Source organism: Rhinoraja longicauda, chromosome 12 (genome assembly GCF_053455715.1).
Source record: "Rhinoraja longicauda isolate Sanriku21f chromosome 12, sRhiLon1.1, whole genome shotgun sequence".
Classification (NCBI taxonomy): Eukaryota; Metazoa; Chordata; class Chondrichthyes; order Rajiformes; family Arhynchobatidae; genus Rhinoraja; species Rhinoraja longicauda.
In genome coordinates, this window is record NC_135964.1 from 29,796,002 (window position 1) to 29,814,789 (window position 18,788).

At 44.4% G+C, this 18,788-nt stretch overlaps 1 protein-coding gene across 4 annotated transcripts in view; it reads left to right on the plus strand.

Moving 5' to 3' along the window:
* The first annotated feature begins 7,416 nt into the window (after positions 1-7,416).
* akap11 (A kinase (PRKA) anchor protein 11) overlaps positions 7,417-18,788 on the plus strand; it is a 61,851-nt gene continuing 50,479 nt past the window's right edge. For 3 of the 4 annotated variants that reach the window (XM_078409367.1, XM_078409371.1, XM_078409369.1), the window contains exons 1-2: positions 7,417-7,555; positions 16,962-17,073. In XM_078409367.1, coding sequence (XP_078265493.1) covers positions 17,017-17,073 — 57 coding nt within the window. In that variant the 5' untranslated portion in view covers positions 7,417-7,555; positions 16,962-17,016. Of the gene's footprint in view, positions 7,556-16,960; positions 17,074-18,788 lie in introns of those variants that run through there. The other variant, XM_078409370.1, reaches the window with a different exon arrangement.

The following is an 18,788-nucleotide window of genomic DNA, read 5'->3' on the forward strand; positions in this document are numbered from 1 at the left end:
GAAATAATTAATGCCAATTTGTTCAAGGATTCCTCACGTGAAAGCGTTTAGTCAAAGTAATTTTTTTTTTAGTTATCAATGAGAGACATATGATGTACGTGCTTAATATATTCCATTGTCTGTGCACCATACAAAATAAATTGTTTTCCATCCACTCTTGTCAAACCATTTGTTCATATTTACTTTCCATTTCCAAGGTGCATTGGCTTTCTGCCCACTCTTTTAAAATAAAGATGATTTTATTTTGAACTTTCACTTATACCCAATGAAGTAGTTCACAAATGTACTTGTTGTAGTCATGTCAGTAGGTGCACATCAAGCCCCTGCAAGCAGCAAAGATTCTTAATATTGCCCACAGGCTTTCTGGCAAGCCTCCTGATGCACCAAATATTTCATTGTGCAGACCCATTCAACCTTCCTCTCTAACCTGCTCCACTCTAGTTCTCTCATGAGTCCACTGCAAAAGTGCATGACCTCACCCTCTGGTGAACCAGCATGGTTACTGGACATGCCCAATAACTCACCATATGTAGATCACATCCAAAGATTTAAAAACTGAACTGGTGGCTGTGATTTTTAAAAGGAGTGGAGCGCTAAAGGTTGTACGGATATATCTGCAGCTTGTAAATCAGAAGAGGCTGTAGGCTGAGAGGAGGGTGGAGGGTTATGCATGATCAAAGGCCTCAACCTCACCTCACCTCTGTCTTAGCTGCTCTAATTATGGGAAGCACTCTCTCATTCAATGGGACAAGGCATTTTTCATGTACTTGCACTCTCCCTCCCCCATGGGTTTAGTGTAGCTGGCACAATGCCTAGTCCTGCAAGAGGGTGTGTTACATACTGTATATTGGGAAATATTCCAGTTAGCAGTGGGGACATTACTTTCCCTCATCCAACTTCTTTAGATTTACACACTATGAATGATCCATGCAACTTTCATTTCACCTTCCCCTGCCTCCCACTGTGTCAGGCAAAGGCAGAAGTGAACTCACTCACCTGACACCTTTCCTGCTATAGACCACTGATGCCAGTAATCGGAGTGTATGCAAGTTGTGATATTTGCTATTGTGATATGCTATGATACTTGCAACAGTGCTCAGCAGGAGAGGCTATGATGAACGTTAGATATCAGTTCTGACCGACAGAGGTTGTTGCTGTGGGACTGACGAGATATGATGCATTGAGCAGCACCCGAGACTGCCATTCGGAGATAACAGTTGCATGAGCCGAAGCCTGTTTGATCCGATACATCACCCACACATAGCCTCCATGCAGATCCTGCAACCGTACTTACCTGCTGAGGACGCCGTGCTCTAGACCTCCAATACATGGCCTTCTCACACGGAGGAATGGACCAAGAGTGGCAACTAGACCTCATCTGCCAAAAACTGAGCCTCTTCTCCAACACTGCCCTGTTTCGCTCACTGATGTCAATGGCTACTTTTACTTTTTAAATGTTTCTGATATTCAGTTGAATAAAAGTAAAACTATTTACAGAAAATTAGGCCATTCTGGTCTCTGTAAAACAGGAATGCCTACAAACCTGTCAGAGCCACGAGCACAGTAATTGTCAGACAGTTCACGAAGTTGTCAACAAACATAGTACTTTTGTTCTGCAGCACACAAGGCCCAAACTGTGGAGTTACTCAACAGGCTTTGCACTGACTAAAGATTCTGGGGATGACACAAATTTATTAACTCAGTTGAAAAACTCACCTCCAACAGTACAGAATGTTGACCCACCTTGTCCATGCAGACTAAGTTGGCAGAGGGCTAGTCCCATTTGCCTGCAGTTGGCCCATACCAGTCCAAGCCCTTTCCATAGATCTGAGCAAACAATTTTAAATGACATAATTATATCTATTTCTATAGTTTCCTCTGGCAAATTATCCCAGATACAGACTACCCTGTGAGTGGGTAGTGAGAAAATTTTGTCCCAGAGATCCCTCTTAAATCTCTCCCCTCTCACCTTAAACCTATGCCTTGCAGTTTTAGAATACTCTATTCCGGGAAAAAGACTATGAGCTTTCACTTCATCCATGCTCCTCATGATCTTATACAACTCAATAAGGTAACCCCAGAGCCTCCTCTGCTCTCACGAAAAATGTTCCAATCTATCCAACCTCTTTCTATAACTAAAGCCCGGAAGACCAGGTGAATCTCTTCGGCACCCTTTCCAACTTAATGACACCCTTCCTATAGGTAGACTCCAGGTGTAGTCTTACCAATGACTTGCACTGCAGCATTATGATGTGCCAACTTTTGTATTCAATTTTGTTCCCAAAGGCAAGAGTGCCAAATGCCTTTTGACTACAATGTCCATCCAACTCACAACTGTCAGGGAACCAGGAATTCCTCCCCTGGTATGACATACCAAAGTTCAATATCTCACATTTCTCAGAGTTAAATTCCATTTGCCATTCCTTGGCCAATTTAGGACCTCAACATGTGGGCCAGTTTTATCCTTCTCCATAACTGCTTTAAAACTAATAGAATTATCGGCACTAGTCAAAAAGTGCTTTCCCACTGACACTTTAATCACTTTACACAGGAGGTCCACTATCACCCCCTCTCTAGTATAACTCTCTATATATTGATCAAGGATGCTTTCTTGAATACTTTTACCAAATTTCAGCTCATTCAAGCTCTTTACACTATTGGAAACCCAGTCATAGAACATAGAAAGGTTTAGACCAGAAACAGGCCTATGAGCCCACAATGTCTGTGCCGAACAATGCCAAGATAACCGAATCTCATTCGCCTGCATGTGATCCATATCCATCCATTCCCTGTACATTCATGTGCATATCTAAAAGCCTCTTAAACGCCACTACCATATCTGCTTCCAACACCATCTCTGGCAACACAATCCGCGCACCCACTTTGTGTAAAAAAAATTGCCCCATAATTCTCCTTTAAACTTTATTACTTTCACCTTAAAGTCAATATTAAGAATTTGAAATCTCGCACTAATACTGCCCTACTATTTTTACAGCTATCTGTGTCTGCTTCTGTACTTCATATTGGCTTCTGGGAGTCCTATAATACAGTCCTATGAAATAATAATTTTCTTCCTGTTTCCAAGTTCTCCCCATATGGCCTCACTGGACAACTCCGCAAGAATATCCTCTTTGACCACTATAGTTAGGTAATCCCTGATTAAAAAGGCAATTCCCTCCTTGCTTACCCGCATGTCTATCACGCCTGCAGAATCTATTCCCTGGAACATTGAGCTGCCAGTCCAGCCTTCTCTCAGCTATGTTTCTGTTATGGCCCTAATATCCCCATCCCCAGGCCAATCCACCCCAGCCTGAGTTTGTTAGCCTATCTGCTAAGCCTCTAGCATTGAAATCAATACAATTTAAAGCACCAGTCTTTCCTCTCTCTTTGCCTTATACCTGCCTGTCCTGTTTGCTAATCCTGCACTCGTTAGCTACAGTGTATGACACCAATTTATCATCTTGCCTCCTTTCTGCTACTCCTTGCCAACCCCTCCTGACTAACAAATCTCCCTTGCAGAATATTGTTCCTCCTCCAGTTCAGGTGCAACCCTTGTGTAGGTCACCTCTGCCTCAGAAGAGGTCCCAATGATCCAAAACCCTGAACCCCAGCCACCTTCACACGCTCCGCAGCAACATATTCATCTGGCCTAGCCTTCTATTCCTTCCCTCACCCGCACATGGCATTGGGAATGACCCAGGGATTATCACCCTCGATTTCCTGCTTTTTAATCTCTTTCCTAACTCCCTATATTCACACCACATAACATTGCAAAGAGTAGCAGGAAGCCAGAGGATTGGGAAACTTTCAAAGGACAACAGAAGGTAACAAAACGGGCAATACGGGCTGAAAAGATGAAGAACGAGGGGAAGCTGGCCAAGAATATAAAGAAGGACAGTAAAAGCTTCTTTAGATATGTTAAGAGAAAAAGATTAGCAAAGACAAATGTGAGTCCCTTGAAGGCAGACATGGGTGAAATAATTATGGGTAGCAAGGAAATGGCAGAAGAGTTGAACAGGTACTTCGGATCTGTCTTCACTAAGGAAGACACAAACAATCTCCCAGATGTACTAGAGGACAGAGTGAAAGAGTTTAAATATTTACAAAAGAAACAGGTCACAAAATGGTTGCCGGCTTCTTCTTGCACATTGTAAATTGCTTAGCTAAGCAGAAAAAGATAAAGCTGTGTCTAACCTTGAGAAGTACAGCATGTACTTTTACGGAAAAAAAACTGACCTTTAGTTGGCTTTGCTAAAAAAAATAATAAGAATAAGCTGAGATTGCTTTATTTCGAAAAAAAACCCTGACCTACTGATGACTTCATAATACCTTATATGGACATGGTCTTATTTCTTTCACTACCTTGTATGGGCATGATGTGAGTGGTGCCACCTCATTCACTGATAAGAAAAAGATATAACGATACTGTTTTGTCCTTTGTTTCGGAGAGTGGGACACGAGGTGAGCTTGGGTATCTGAGGCCACCCGGGGCTGATCTCTCCACTCCCACCTGGCGTAATAAAGACTTTACTGTTTTACCACTAACTTTATTGTATTTTTGTCTGTCCAGAGAAAACGAACTTTAACAAGATGATCTAGGGGGATAGAGGAACTGAAAGAAATTTGCATTAGGCGAGAAATAGTAATGGGTAGACTGATGGGACTGAAGGTTGATAAATCCCCAGGGCCTGATGGTCTGCATCCCAGGGTACTCAGGGAGGTGGCTCTAGAAATAGTGAACGCATTGGTGATCATTTTCCAATGTTCAATAGATTCAAGATCAGTTCCTGTGGATTGGAGGATAGCTAATGTTATCCCACTTTTCAAGAAAGGAGTGAGAGAGAAAACGGGGAATTACAGACCAGTTCGCCTGACATCGGTGGTGGGGAAGATGCTGGAGTCAATTATTAAAGAGGTAATAACGGTGCATTTGGATAGCAGTAAAAGGATAAGTCCAAGTCAGCATGGATTTATGAAAGGGAAATCATGCTTGACTAATCGTCTGGAATTTTTTGAGGATGTAACAAGTAAAATGGATGAAGGGGAGCCAGTGGATGAAGTGTATCTAGACTTTCAGAAAGCCTTTGATAAGGTCCCACACGGGAGATTGGTGAGCAAAATTAGAGCACATGGTATTGGGGATAGGGTGTTGACATGGATAGAGAATTGGTTGGCAGACAGGAAGCAAAGAGTAGGAGTAAACGAGTCCTTTTCAGAATGGCAGGCAGTGGCGAGTGGAGTGCCGGAAAGCTCGGTGTTGTGGCCGCAACTATTTACCATATATATTAATGATTTGGATGAAGGAATTAGAAGTAACACTAGCAAGTTTGCAGTTGACACAAAGCTGGGTGGCAGTGTGAACTGTGAAGAGGATGTTAGGAGGTTGCAAGGTGACCTGGACAGGTTGCGTGAGTGGGCAGATGCATGGCAGCTGCAGTATAATGTAGATAAATGTGAGGTTATTCACTTTGATGGTAAAAACAAGGAGGCACATTATTATCTCAGTGGTGTCAGGTTAGGTAAGGGGGAAGTGCAGCGAGACCTGGATGTCCTTGTACACCAGTCACTGAAAGTTGACGTGCAGGTACAGCGGGCAGTGAAGAAAACTAATGGCATGTTGGCCTTCATAACGAGAGGATTTGAGTATAGGAGTAAAGAGGTTCATCTACAGTTGTATAGGGCCCTAGTGAGACCACATGTTGGAGTATTGTGTACAGGCTGGTCTCCTAATTTGAGGAAGGACATCCTTGTAATTGAGACAGTGCAGCGTAGGTTCACGAGATTGATCCCTGGGATGGCAGGACTGTCATATGAAGAAAGATTGAAAAGACTAGGCTTGTATTCACTGGAGTTTAGAAGGATGAGAGGGGATCTTATAGAGACATATAAAATTATAAAAGGACTGGACAAGCTAGATGCAGGAAAAATGTTCCCAATTTTGGGGAGTCCAGAACCAGGGGCCACAGTCTTAGAATAAAGGAGAGGCCATTTAAAACTGAGGTGTGAAGGAACTTTTTCACCCAGAGAGTTGTGAATTTGTGGAATTCTCTGCCACAGAGGGTAGTGGAGGCCAAATCACTGGATGAATTTAAGAGAGAGTTAGATAGAGCTCTGGGGGCTAGTGGAATCAAGGGATATGGGGAGACGTTGGGCACAGGATACTGATTGTGGATGATCAGCCATGATCACAATGAAGGGCCGAATGGCCTCCTCCTGAACCTATTTTCTATGTTTCTATGACCTCAGCTCTTTTACATATGTTGTTGGTACCGACGTGCACAGTGGCTTTTGAGTTCTCACTCTACTCCTTGAGAATGTTCTGCAACAGCTCTGAGACATTCTGGACCCTAGCACCAGGGAGGCAACACCATCCTGGTGTACAACCACAGAACCTCCTGTGACACATGGTACTGGAGTGGGAACTGGATGCATTTCTGAATGTGTATTGTTTCATTTCTCTTGTTATGTATGAGCTTTACAAAATTCTACCTTACTGCCTGATTTAATTCATCGGCCATCCCCGGGTAATGAACAAGTTCTATCTTTAGACATTGGTAAGTCTATTTTGTCCATAATTCATAAAATACAAAAAAAAACACTTGATACGATAACTATACAACCAGAGTATTGTAATGAATGGTATCAAACCCACATAAGACTGATAAGATAGATAAGAAAGAGCAATTACCAAAAATGAAGAAAGAGGAAACTAGTTCTGGCCATTTTTAGGAATGATCTATGTACTGTATATCGGACTTTTGAATCGTTCATATCATGGGAGTTCATTCGTATTTTGAGGTGGCTGTGGGGGGGAGGGAGGAGGGGGAGGGGGAGAGGGAGAGGGGGAGGGGAGAGGGGAGAGGGGGAGGGGAGAGGGGAGAGGGGGAGGGGAGAGGGGAGAGGGGAGAGGGGGAGGGGAGAGGGGAGAGGGGGAGGGGAGAGGGGAGAGGGGGAGGGGAGAGGGGAGAGGGGGAGAGGAGAGGAGGAGATGGGGGGAGAGGGAAGTGGGGGAGAGGGAAGTGGGGGAGAGGGAAGTGGGGGAGAGGGAAGTGGGGGAGGGCGAGAGTGGGGAAGGAGAGGCTGCTGCACCAATGCAGGAGAGGTTTGGGCCCAACGGGTCCACTTGGACTAGTAATCTTATAAACTTCAATCAGATTTCCCCTTGAACTCTGATGCCAATCCCAGCCGTCCCTCATTGGCATCTGTGAGTTTTGCTCTGCGCCCCCTCTGGCAGCGCCGCGTCACTGCGGCGGCTCGCGCCGCTCTGCGCCCCCTCTGGCAGCGCCGCGTCACTGCGGCGGCCGGCGCCGCTCTGCGCCCCCTCTGGCAGCGCCGCGTCACTGCGGCGGCTCGCGCCGCTCTGCGCCCCCTCTGGCAGCGCCGCGTCACTGCGGCGGCCGGCGCCGTTCTGCGCCCCCTCTGGCAGCGCCACGTCACTGCGGCGGCCGGCGCCGCTCTGCGCTCAATGCCGCGTCCGTCGTCGCAGTCCCCGCCGCTCGGGAGTCGGGGCCTGTTTCCACCCAACGCCAGCATGAGGCGGCTCCGGACCCGGACGGTGAGCGCAGGGGAGGCCTGGCGGAAAGGAGCCGGGGAGGGACCCCGGAGGAGAATCGAGGCCTGCGGGAAGGGGATCCGGGAAGGACGGGGGCCTGGGAGAGAGGGATTGGATCAGAGGCCTGGGGAAGTGACGGCCATTAGGGGCTTGAGGGGGTGGGGGGGAGAAAGGATTAGGAACTTGGGGGGGGGGGGGGATCGGGGGCTTGAGGGGGGTTAAGAAGTTGGGGGAGAAGGGATCAACGGCTTGGGAGGGTAAAGGGAGAAGGCGTTTAGAGACGAGGAGGTAAGGGCCGGGGCCGGGGGGGGGGGGGGGGTCCTGAGGGTGGATGAAGGGGACTAGAGGCCTAGTGGGGGGAAGGGGATCAGGGGCTTGGTGGTGACGAGAGGGGATCGAGGGACGGTTGGGGGGTGGGTGGGAATCAGGGAGGGTTCGTAGCTTGGGGGAAGGGAATCAAGGAAGTACCTGGGAGAAGAATGGAGCCCTAAGCCTTAGGGCTTGGGGAAGGGGATCAGTGCCCTGATGAGGGAGATGAACATTGAGGGATAGGGGATCAGGGTCCTGGGGTGGTGGGAGAGTGGATCAGGGGCCTGTTAGGGAGGGTACCAATGGCCTGGTTGCGGAGGGTGGGAGTGAAGAGGATCAGGGAGGGGAGTGAGGGGCCTGGAGGAAGGGAATCGCTGAAGTACCTGGGAGGAGAATGGGGCTCTTCGGGAAGGGGATCAGGAAAGAGTGTGGGCTTTTGAGGGGAGATGATTATGGAAGGACCCGAGAGGAAAGCAGGGACTTGGACAAGGGGATCAGAGAGTGGAGCCTTGAGGAGGGGGGTCATGAAGGGATCTGGGAGGGGATTGCAGGCCTGAGAGTCGAGAATCATGGGTTCTGGAGCAGGGCTGGGGCAGAGACGTTGATTGCGGAGGGGGATTGTGTTGGCAAACATCTGAGGTGTTTAATTTGGGAAGTGCTAGAGTTGCTAGGTATTGGTATTAGTATTGGTTTAATTGATGAGAGAGGGGAGAAGAGGGAATGATCGTGATGGAAAAAGGTCAATAGATAATAGACAATAGGTGCAGGAGTAGGCCATTTGGCCCTTCGAGCCAGCACCACCATTCAATGTGATCATGGCTGAGGAGCAGTCTGTCCGTCTTTTTTTTGTTGAGTGTCGGTGTTGGGATGATTTTTATATATATTTTTTTGGTTGTGTATGTGTGGGAGGGGGTGGTGGTGTGTGGGGGGTGGGTGTGGGTGTGGGGAACTTTTCTCTTCCTCACGGCGCGGGGTGCGGCTCGGCTGCGGGGCCTAACATCCCCCGGTGCGGCTCGGCCTCTGGACTTTACATCCCGGTGCGGCTTGGCCGCTGGACTTACATCGCCCGGTGCAGCTCGGCTGCGGGGCTTAACACCGCCCGGTGCAACTCGGCTGCGGGACTTTACATCGCCCGGTGCAGCTCGGCTGCGGGACTTTTCACCGCTGGTGCGGCTCGGCTGCGGGACTTAACACTGCCCGGTGCAACTCGGCTGCGGGACTTAACACCGCCCGGTGCGGCTCGGCTGCGGGACTTTTCACCGCTGGTGCGGCTCGGCTGCGGGACTTAGCTGCGCAAGGCTTGGTCGCGGGCCTTTCATCGCCCGGTTCGGCCGCGAGACGTTTCAGCGCCCGGTGCGGGGACTGTGCGGGTCGGTCGGGGACGAGCTGTCTGTCCGTGGGCGTGGGGAAGAGAGGGGAAGTTTTGTTGCCTCCATCACAGTGAGGGGGTGTTTGGAGTCACTGTGATGGACGTTTGTGTTGGGGTTATGTGTCTTGTGTTCTTTTTTTTTTTTCTATGACTGCTATGTAGTTTCGTTCGGTATTTCGGTACCGAACGACAAATAAAGCTCTGTTATACCTGTTATTCTCAATCAGTACCCCATTCATGTATATTGTAAATAATCAAGGTCCTTGATTATATTGTCAGCTTTCTCAACACCATGTGAAGTGTCGATTGTGGAGAGGCAGGTCTGTATGACGGAGTGGGCTCTATCCACAACTCTGCAATTTCTTGTGGTCTTGTTGCCAAAATAAGCTATGATGCTTCGGATAGGATGCTATGTACAGGCGTATTTGCAGAAGTTGGTAGGAGTTGTTGGAGACATGCAGAACTTCCTTAGACAAATGAGGAAGTGGAGGCATTGGTGCATTTTCTTGTCCATGGATTCAACATGGTTGGTCCAGGACAAATTGATGGTGATGTTTACGCCTTAGAACTTAAAATTCTTGACCATCTCCTCTTTGGCACTATTGATGCTGATTGGGGCATGTACTCCACCCGGCTTCCTGAAATCAATAACTAGCGCCTTTGTCTTGCTGACATCGAGGGCGAGGCTGCTGTCTTAACATCATGTCGTATAAAAAAATAACCGCAGATGCTGGTACAAATCGATTCATTCACAAAATGCTGGAGTAACTCAGCAGGTCAGGCAGCATCTCGGGAGAGAAGGAGTGCACCCAGAAACCACCCAACCCACCATTCTGACTCTCCTGGAGCTGGTATTATTACCTATTAACTTTGTTCAGACATTGTCCCTTCTTCATTAATATACTATTAACCCTCTTTAAAAAAACTCACCTTTCTTCCTTTCAAGCTACTAGTCTATCTCCAACTTTCCTTTCAAGAGCACAAGTAAGTGGGAGCCTTCAGACCTGCCGGCAGTCTGCTATGATTATGGCTGATCTACCCCATGTTAGTTCCCCATAGCCCTCAATTCTCCAATATTTAAAAATAATTGTGTCCTCTTTGATGATCTAATCACCATAATCCTCTGAGGTGGATAATTCGCGAGATTCACAACCCTCTGTAAGAAGGCATTATCATACAACTCTTATCTTGCAAATATATACTCGTTTAAAATTTGGTGATTAGGAGAAACGTTTCAACACCTATCCTGCTATGTCCTTTATAGGATCTTGTATGTTTCAATAAGATCTGCTTTCATTCTCATAAACCAAAGAATATTGGTCCAAATCCGTTGATTTCTAACAATTTGTGGAATTCTGGCCCAGTTCCAGGTGGGGATGGTACTAGTGCATTGAGGAGGTGGTTTCCCACACCACAGACAGGCAGATAGTGAAGGAAAACTGAGCAAGAGAGATGCAATCTTGGAGAAGAATTGGAGAGAGAATCAGAAAGACGGGCAGAGGGTGAAGGAGAGAGAGAGATAGTCACGTAGATAGCGAGTAAAGGATCATCTGAGCCAGGCGAGTAGCAATACAAAATGAACATTTTTGAAAATTTGGGAATGGAGAGATGGAGACAGTGTGTCAAAGTTGTGGGACAGAGGAAAGAGAGAGGGTAGACAAAGAATCAAATTGGTGAGGCGATTAGAATGGCAGAGAAAGAAAATATTCCAAAGAGAGTGAGGCAGGAGTGGGATGAAGGGGAGAAAACATGAAGAACTAGACATAGAGAGTACGGTGGTGACGTGTGTGTTCTGAAGAGGGAAAGAGAATAAGAAAGACAGTGAGGTAGAAGAATACAGAGTTCAATTAATTGAAACTGGGTATGACACAAAAAAGAACAGGGAGAAGGCAGAGGGATGGAAATGTACAAGAGATAAAGAAAACAAAGATTAGTAGAAAAAGAGTGGTTCAGAAGCAGCCACAAGCATGACAAAAATAGAGTGAAGCATATTCAGGTCAATAAGGTGGTTGAAAAGACTTATGGAATATTGCACTTAGCTGATATTAGCTGAGCAATAGTATACAAGACCAGAGCAGTCATGCTAAAACTGTATACAGTCTGGCCAGAGCTTGAACTATTCTGATGTAACATTATAAGAAAAATGATTGCACTGGAGAATGTGCAGAGGAATTTTATAAAGATGTTGGCAGTACTGGATGTTGTATCCAAGAGGAAAGATTGTGTAAGTTTGGGTTGTTCAGAATGGAAAAGGCTGAGGGGAGACCTGACCATTATAATTACGAGGGATATAGACTGAGTCAATAGGAAGAACCTATTTTCCTCAGCAGAGGATCAAACTGGAATTCGAGAAGAATGAGAGGGGCAATGAAGAAATATTCAGAGGCTGAGACTCACAGCCTGAAAGTGTAGCAGAGGAACCAACATTAAATCTATTTAAGTGGTGCTTTAAAATGATCCTGAAGAGACATGACCTTCAGCATTGCAGTCTTAGTCTGGGGGGGGAAGAAGAGACATTTTCAATTGGAATGGAAACGATGGGAAAAATTGCCTCCTGGATCATATATTTTATGTGTATCAATTTTTGGCAATTTCACAGGAATGATTTTTCAAGGCCTGAGAAATAACCCACCAGAGCATGAAGGCCAATTATTTCCAAATCATGGTGTACAGGGACCTGACACTGTACATGTTACAATAAAACCGGGGAAAACCCACGCTGTCACAGGGAGAACGTACAAACTCCGTAGAGACAGCACCTGTAGTTCGGGTCGAACCTGAGATTCTGGTGCTGTAAGTCAGCAACACTCCAGCGGTGCCGCCGTTCCGCCCATAAGTTATAATTTTTAGTTTTAGAGATGGAGGGCGGCACGGTGGCATAGCGGTAGAGCTGCTGCCTTACAACGCCAGAGACCTGGGTTTGATCCTGACTACGGGTGCTTGTCTGTAAGGAGTTTATACATTCTTCCCATGACCTGCGTGGGTTTTCTCTGAGATCTTTGGTTTCCTCCCACACTCCAAACGCGTATAGGTTTGTAGTTTAATTGGCTTGGTCTAAATGTAAAATTGTCCCTAGTGTGTGTAGGGTTGTGTTAATGTACGGGGATCGCTGGTCGGTGCGGACTCGATGGGCCGAGGTGCCTGTTTCCTCGCTGAATCTCTAAACTAAGGTAAACTAAAGTTACAGCGTGGAAACAAATATTTCAGCTCACCGAGTCAGTGCCTACCAGCAATCACCCATACGCTAGTTCGATCCTGCACACTAGAGACAATTGACAGAAGCCAATTAATGTACAAACCTGTATGTCTTTGGAATGTGCGAGGAAACTGGAGCACCCGAACAAAACCGACACGGTCACAGGGAGAATGTACAAACTCAGTACCGACAATATTCTCTTGCTTAAATGGATTGTGTTTACTGAGTAAGTTTTATCTTCTCCATGCTTTCATTTTATCTCTTGGTATTATTTTAAATTGTCGTCCTGCATCTCACACATAGAATCATATTTAAAGCATTTGAGTCAGTTGAAACATGAGAATATAAGCAGCTACAATCACAATAATGCCTTTAATAAGGTCTGAAGAAGGGTCCTGACCAGAAACGTCACCCATTCCTTCTCTCCAGAGATGCTGCCTGTCCCGCTGAGTTACTCCAGCATTCTGTGTCTACCTTCGATTTAAACCAGCATCTGCATTTCTTGCACAATAATTCCTTTCCTTTCTATTTAAATAATATACTGAGTGGGATCCCTAATTGCCGTGTGTTACATTGTTAGTGAGAATTTCATTGTTCTATCTGGGACATATGACAATAAAAAAACTCGACTCTTTAATAGAATTATTGTGTAAGAAATGCAGATGCTGGTTTAAATCAAAGGTAGACACAGAATGATCCACTCTTTTGTGGATCAATCATTGGCAAAGTTTATGGAAGGGAATTATTGCAAACGATATTTCAATAGAAGCTTGTGATTCATGGCATACACCAGTATAGGAAATGGATTTGAAATTATCCTGCCCCCCCCCCCCCATGTTTTCTGGAGATGCTGCCTGATTTGCTGAGTTACTCCAGCATTTTTTGTTGTTGTAAATCAACACCTGCAGTTCCTTGTTTCTGCCGAGTCCTAATTGCCGTGTGTCATGTTGTTAGTATTGTGTTAAAAACTTTGTTTAGATTTCCCATTATACTGTTTGAGCTTGATTGTAAAATACCTGCACAGTTCACTTTAAATATTTACAAGGATAATTTGAAAGTAACGTGAGCAGCATGTGTGTGTTCACAAGAAGTTTTTTATTCCTTCAGTGTTCATTGTCCATCTTCATTACCCTTGAACAAAGCACTCTGGGGAACTGAACCACACACAGTCCTAGTCGGGTAGAGATTACAGATATTTGCAAAGACGGTCATCAACTGGAGATTTATTTTTATCAGAATTAAATTATTTCCTAAACACCATAATCCTGCTAGCTTTTAATCAATTTTTGTAATGTATATAAGCATCTTGCCCTTTGCAGTGTACTTGCAATATTAAACCATCATTTCCCAGTCATAATCTTTTTTTCTGAGAAAGTGCTTATGATTTCATGTTATGCTTGCGGTGTTGGAACACTTTTATGGCGTAACTGTGTTGAATTTTGCAATGTTAGGTAGGTAGTTGTGATACATTCTATTCAGTCATCAACTTTCCCGTGCTGTTCTGTAAGAAGCATTTATTTGGAGCCATTTTACTTTCGATATGTTATGACAGGAAAGAAGGCAACATTTTGTACAAAATAGTAAAATGATAATGGACAGCTATCCACTGAAGTGTTGCTTGAATGATAATAACAAAGGCATTAGGTTGAACTACCTTGTTTTTCTTTAATTGAGGCCGCAGGCACTTTAAAGTTATCATGGCTGATAGGTTCTTGTTTTAATGGTTCATCAAAAAGCTGGCACCTCTGACAATGCAAAATACCCTCGGTACTGCTTTGTAAAGTGGAAGCCACAGTTGGTGGCCTGCTTTAATATCGTAAAATACTTGCATCTTTTTAGTGGTCATCATTTCAGTGCTACGAAGTTTTGCTATTTGGTATTGTTCATTGCCACTAGATCATAATAGCAAATAAAATGTAAGTATAGTTGATTGTCCAGCTTTCTACAGCTCGATTTTCCTTGGATAGTAAAAGCAGAATGGTTGTTGAATGGATGTGGTCCTATTTGATGATGGGGCCCCTGAATAGCAATTGCATACACCACTCATTCCTGGAAGTCCATCCCTGAATTTATCTGTTCAAACTTTGGTGAGATTTGAAGATTTAGACTTTCGCTGTATGATCTGTGAAGGAGGCAAAATCCATCAGTGTGATATCTAAGCTTTTACAAGAGTTTTATGAGGAAACAAAAATTGAACTGATTATGTGAAAGATCGAGGCAGTCAGTTTGACATGAAATTACCACTGTCCCCATGTATATTTAAAATGAATGGGAAACTACACTTACACAATGTTTATATAAGATTTAATAAGGACAAATTAAGTATAAAATTTGGATTATAGTTCCAAGCATTGATGTCGGCTGAAACATAGGCAGTAAAGGCTGCGACAAGATTAATAAATGCATTTTCTATCTATTTTCTTAGTATCCTGGACGGGAATAGAAATAGCCTTTTGTGGATCTATCATTGGCAAAGTTTATTGAAGGGAATTATTCCAAACAGGAAATTATCCCTCTTAAATAAAGTACTGTTCTTGGATATCGGAAAGAAAAAATGGAGAATGGTAGAAATATTCAGGAGGTCAGGGAGCATCTGTAGAGGGATACACTAAAGTAATACTTGAATTTATGGACCTTTCATCAGAACTGGGCAAGTATCTTAGCAGTTGCTAAGCAATCTAAGAGATGTGGATAAGCTATCTAAGTCTGCAGTGAAACACTGTGAGGTATGAAGAGTAGGGAGGCTATAACAGTGGAAATGAGTCAACATTTTGCCCAAATGATCCTACAAATAATAAAATAACAGCTGAAGTGTTGCTTGAGTAATAATAACCAGGACATCGGGTCAAACTGCCCAAAAGGACATAGAGTGCTAGAGCAACTCAGCGAGTCAGGCAGGATCTCTGGAGAACATGTGCAGGCGGCATCTCCGTTCGAGACCCTTCTTCAGACCCCTTATATGGGTCGACTGCCCTGCTCTTTGATGAAGGCTGCAGGGTTTTTCCAGTTATTATGACAGATAGGGTATAGATTTGTCATAGTCCGCAGTGATGAAAAACTGTTATGTTTTACAAATACAAAAAACTTCATAAAATGCATGAATTAAATTGTATCCGTATTGAACACTTCCTGTCATCTAAAACATAGCCACTGCTAGAGTGGCCACATTCCTAAATGGATCCTAACACAGCAAGTTCCATTCACCCCCCCTCCTCCTCCCACATCATCATAGCACTCACTAGTTTTGTTATTGTTTCCTGATTTGTCAACTATTCAATTTAAAAAATGTAATACCTCTGGCTTTGTGTCTGTCTAATACTTACATCTCACTCCCCTGTACCTCTGCACCTTTCAAAGATCCATGTGCTCCTGTAATCATGGCCTCTTATCACAGAGTCATTCAGAACACAATCAGATTCTTCAGCCCATCACCTCAATGTTGACGACCAAGTATCCATCCATACTTCCCACTTCTTTAACCCCTGTTCTGTTGTGCAATCGTCAGCACCTCCAATATCATTGTATCATGTATTGGGGTGATAGAAAATGAAGCAGATGCTATTTTATTGTTCCTTTGTTCTTGGACATGTAGTTGTCAAGGGTGAATATAAAATAGTTTAGACTTTGGTGGTTTTCTTTGGGAAGGTTCTTATGTTTGAGAATAGGTCCTGCCTATAACCTTCATCCTAATTCATAATCACTTTCTGTGATAGTATAGCATCAAGCTCTCAAAAATAACACATTATTAATTTAACGTAGGGTTTTTTTGTTGCATAATTATTCAGTGATGAGATGACTGATAAAAGTAGTCTCCAGATTTCCATAGAATTTTATGGTATTAGGTGCCTCCTTTGTTTTTACATCTGTGATCTGAGTTGAGATTATGTGAGGTTTCTCAATTTCAAACATTCCCAGTTGATGAAGGAGTTGCCTGCAGAGGAGGAAGGACCACATTCCCTGCTCTTACATAGTTCATGTTGCTCGTGCTTACATGGTAATTTCTTCAAATATTTATCTTTTAAACTCATCGGAAATAAGAATGAAGCATATTTGGGGTAGTATTTCATTTTCTATACACCTCCTTCTGCCTCCTTGGCTTAAGTCTTTGTTAGAGATATGTCAGGTCTGTCCATAAAGACTGACTTAAATTAATTATAGTTTCAAAATTTCAATGCCACCTGAATGCCACATATTAATTCTTATACCTACCCCCAAATGTATATATTTTTAAAACTGCAGTTTTCATCAAACACAGTGGAAAATGCTGCTGACACACACAGTCCAAAGCAGTCAGACCAGAGCAAAAAACAGTGTTGGGGCATCTGATCCATTGAGTTCCTCCAGCACTTTGTTTTTTGCTCAAACATTAAGCATCTGCAACTTCTTGTGCCCCAGTAAGATAATATGCATTTGGTTTCTCTTACAGCTTAAAAATAAAATCAAAAGAAAACAATAATCTTCTATGATTTTTTTTGTGTCTGTTCCATGCTACTGTCCTCCCTTCAGTAACCCTTTGTGTTTTTGTTTCTTTACAGTAGACCCTGGTCTAATTATCATCATCAGATCCTGCGATACAAAGATCAAGCTACAATGGACAACAGGATGAGAAGTGGCTCCTCCAAACCCAGAGTGCCTCTGCAGAAAGAGGTATTGGAATGAGTCTACTTAATAGGCGACTGAAAGAGTTATTTGTTTTCAGTGGATTTAACCTGTAATAGTTTTCACTGACACCGTTGATGAGTTTTTCACTCCTTTTAAGATTTTGCCTATTGCCTTATCATATCGCTTACTGAAAAACAACACAGATACTGGACATCATTTGGCCCCTCCCCCTATTTAAGAAAGTATTTGTTGGCATTGGAATCAGTCTAAAAGAGATTCACTCGGCTAATGTGTAGGAAAGAACTGCAGATGCTGATTTAAATCGAAGGTAGACACAAAACTCAGTGGGACAGGCAGCATCTCTGGAGAGAAGGAATGGGTGACGTTTTGGGTCGAGACCCTTCTTCAGTCTGAGGTCAGGGGACTGGGTGGGACTGTATGACTGGTGGTTCTCCCGGTTCTCCCACCAGTCTACATTCTATCATGTCAGAGTGAGGCCACACGCAAATTGGAGGAACAGCACCACATATTTCGCTTGGGCAGCTTACAACCCAGCGGTTGAGTATTGATTTCTCTCATTTCAATGAAGACCTGCATTCCCTCTCTCTCCACCCCTTCAGTACTCTAGTTATCCTGCCAGTTCCACTGTTTGATCCTCAGATCTATTTTCTTTGAAGTCTAGGAGAGGTGATCGTGTTGAAATCTTAGAAAATCTATTGGTGGCTTGATGGGGGTAGTCGTTGAGTTTCGTCCACTTGATTTGAATCTAATTTTCATGAAGAAGGACATAGTTGCGAGATTAAGTACAATCATTTTTAAAACTCAATCGCATGGGAACGTCTCACAGAGGGTTGTGAATCTCCGGAATTCTCTACTGCAACGGGTTGTGCAGGCTTGATCATTGGGGTATTGAAAGAGACTGTGAAAATTATTTTAAAGCGAGGGCTGTGGGTAATTGGCACAAAAGAGGGAATGAGACTGGAGGTGATCATACTGAATGAATGGTGAAGATAGACATAAAATGCTGGAGTAACTCAGGGTGAGGCAGTATCTCTGGAGAAAAGGAATAGGTGAATTTTTGGATCAAACCCTTCAGACTGAGAATCAGGGGAGAAGGAAATTAGAGGTATGAAAAGGGTCAGAACGAATCAGAGCCGGCACTGATGACCAAGGAAAGGTGAAGCCCCCCAATGGTTCATTGTTGGCTGTGGAAGAGGTGATAACAAAGGGATATATGGATTCGAACAATGGAACTGGCAGGATGACAAGTGGGGAAGGGGTGGAGAGAAGGAATGCAGATCTTCATTGAAATGAGAGAAATCAAAACTCATCCAAGCGAAATATGTGGTGCTGTTCCTCCAATTTGCATGTGGCCTCACTTTGGCAGTAAAGAAAGCCCAGAACAGAAAGGTCGGAATGGGAAAGGCCAGGACAGAAAGGTCGGAATGGGAAGGGGAGTTAAAATGTTTGGCAATCGGCAGATCATGTAGGCCAAGGCGGACTGAACGTAGGTGTTCAGCGAAACGATTGCCCAGTCTCCGCTTGGCCTCACCGTTATATAGGCGTCCACACCGAGAACAACGGATGCAGTAGATCAGGTTGGAGGAGCGCAAGTGAACCTCTGCTTCATTTGAAAAGACTGTTGGGGTCCCTGGATGGAGTTGAGGGAGGAGGTTTAGGGACAGCCTGTCCCAACACCTGTCCCTATACCTCCTCTCTCAACTCCATCCATCGCCAAGTTGTTTAGCGGTTTGCTTGAA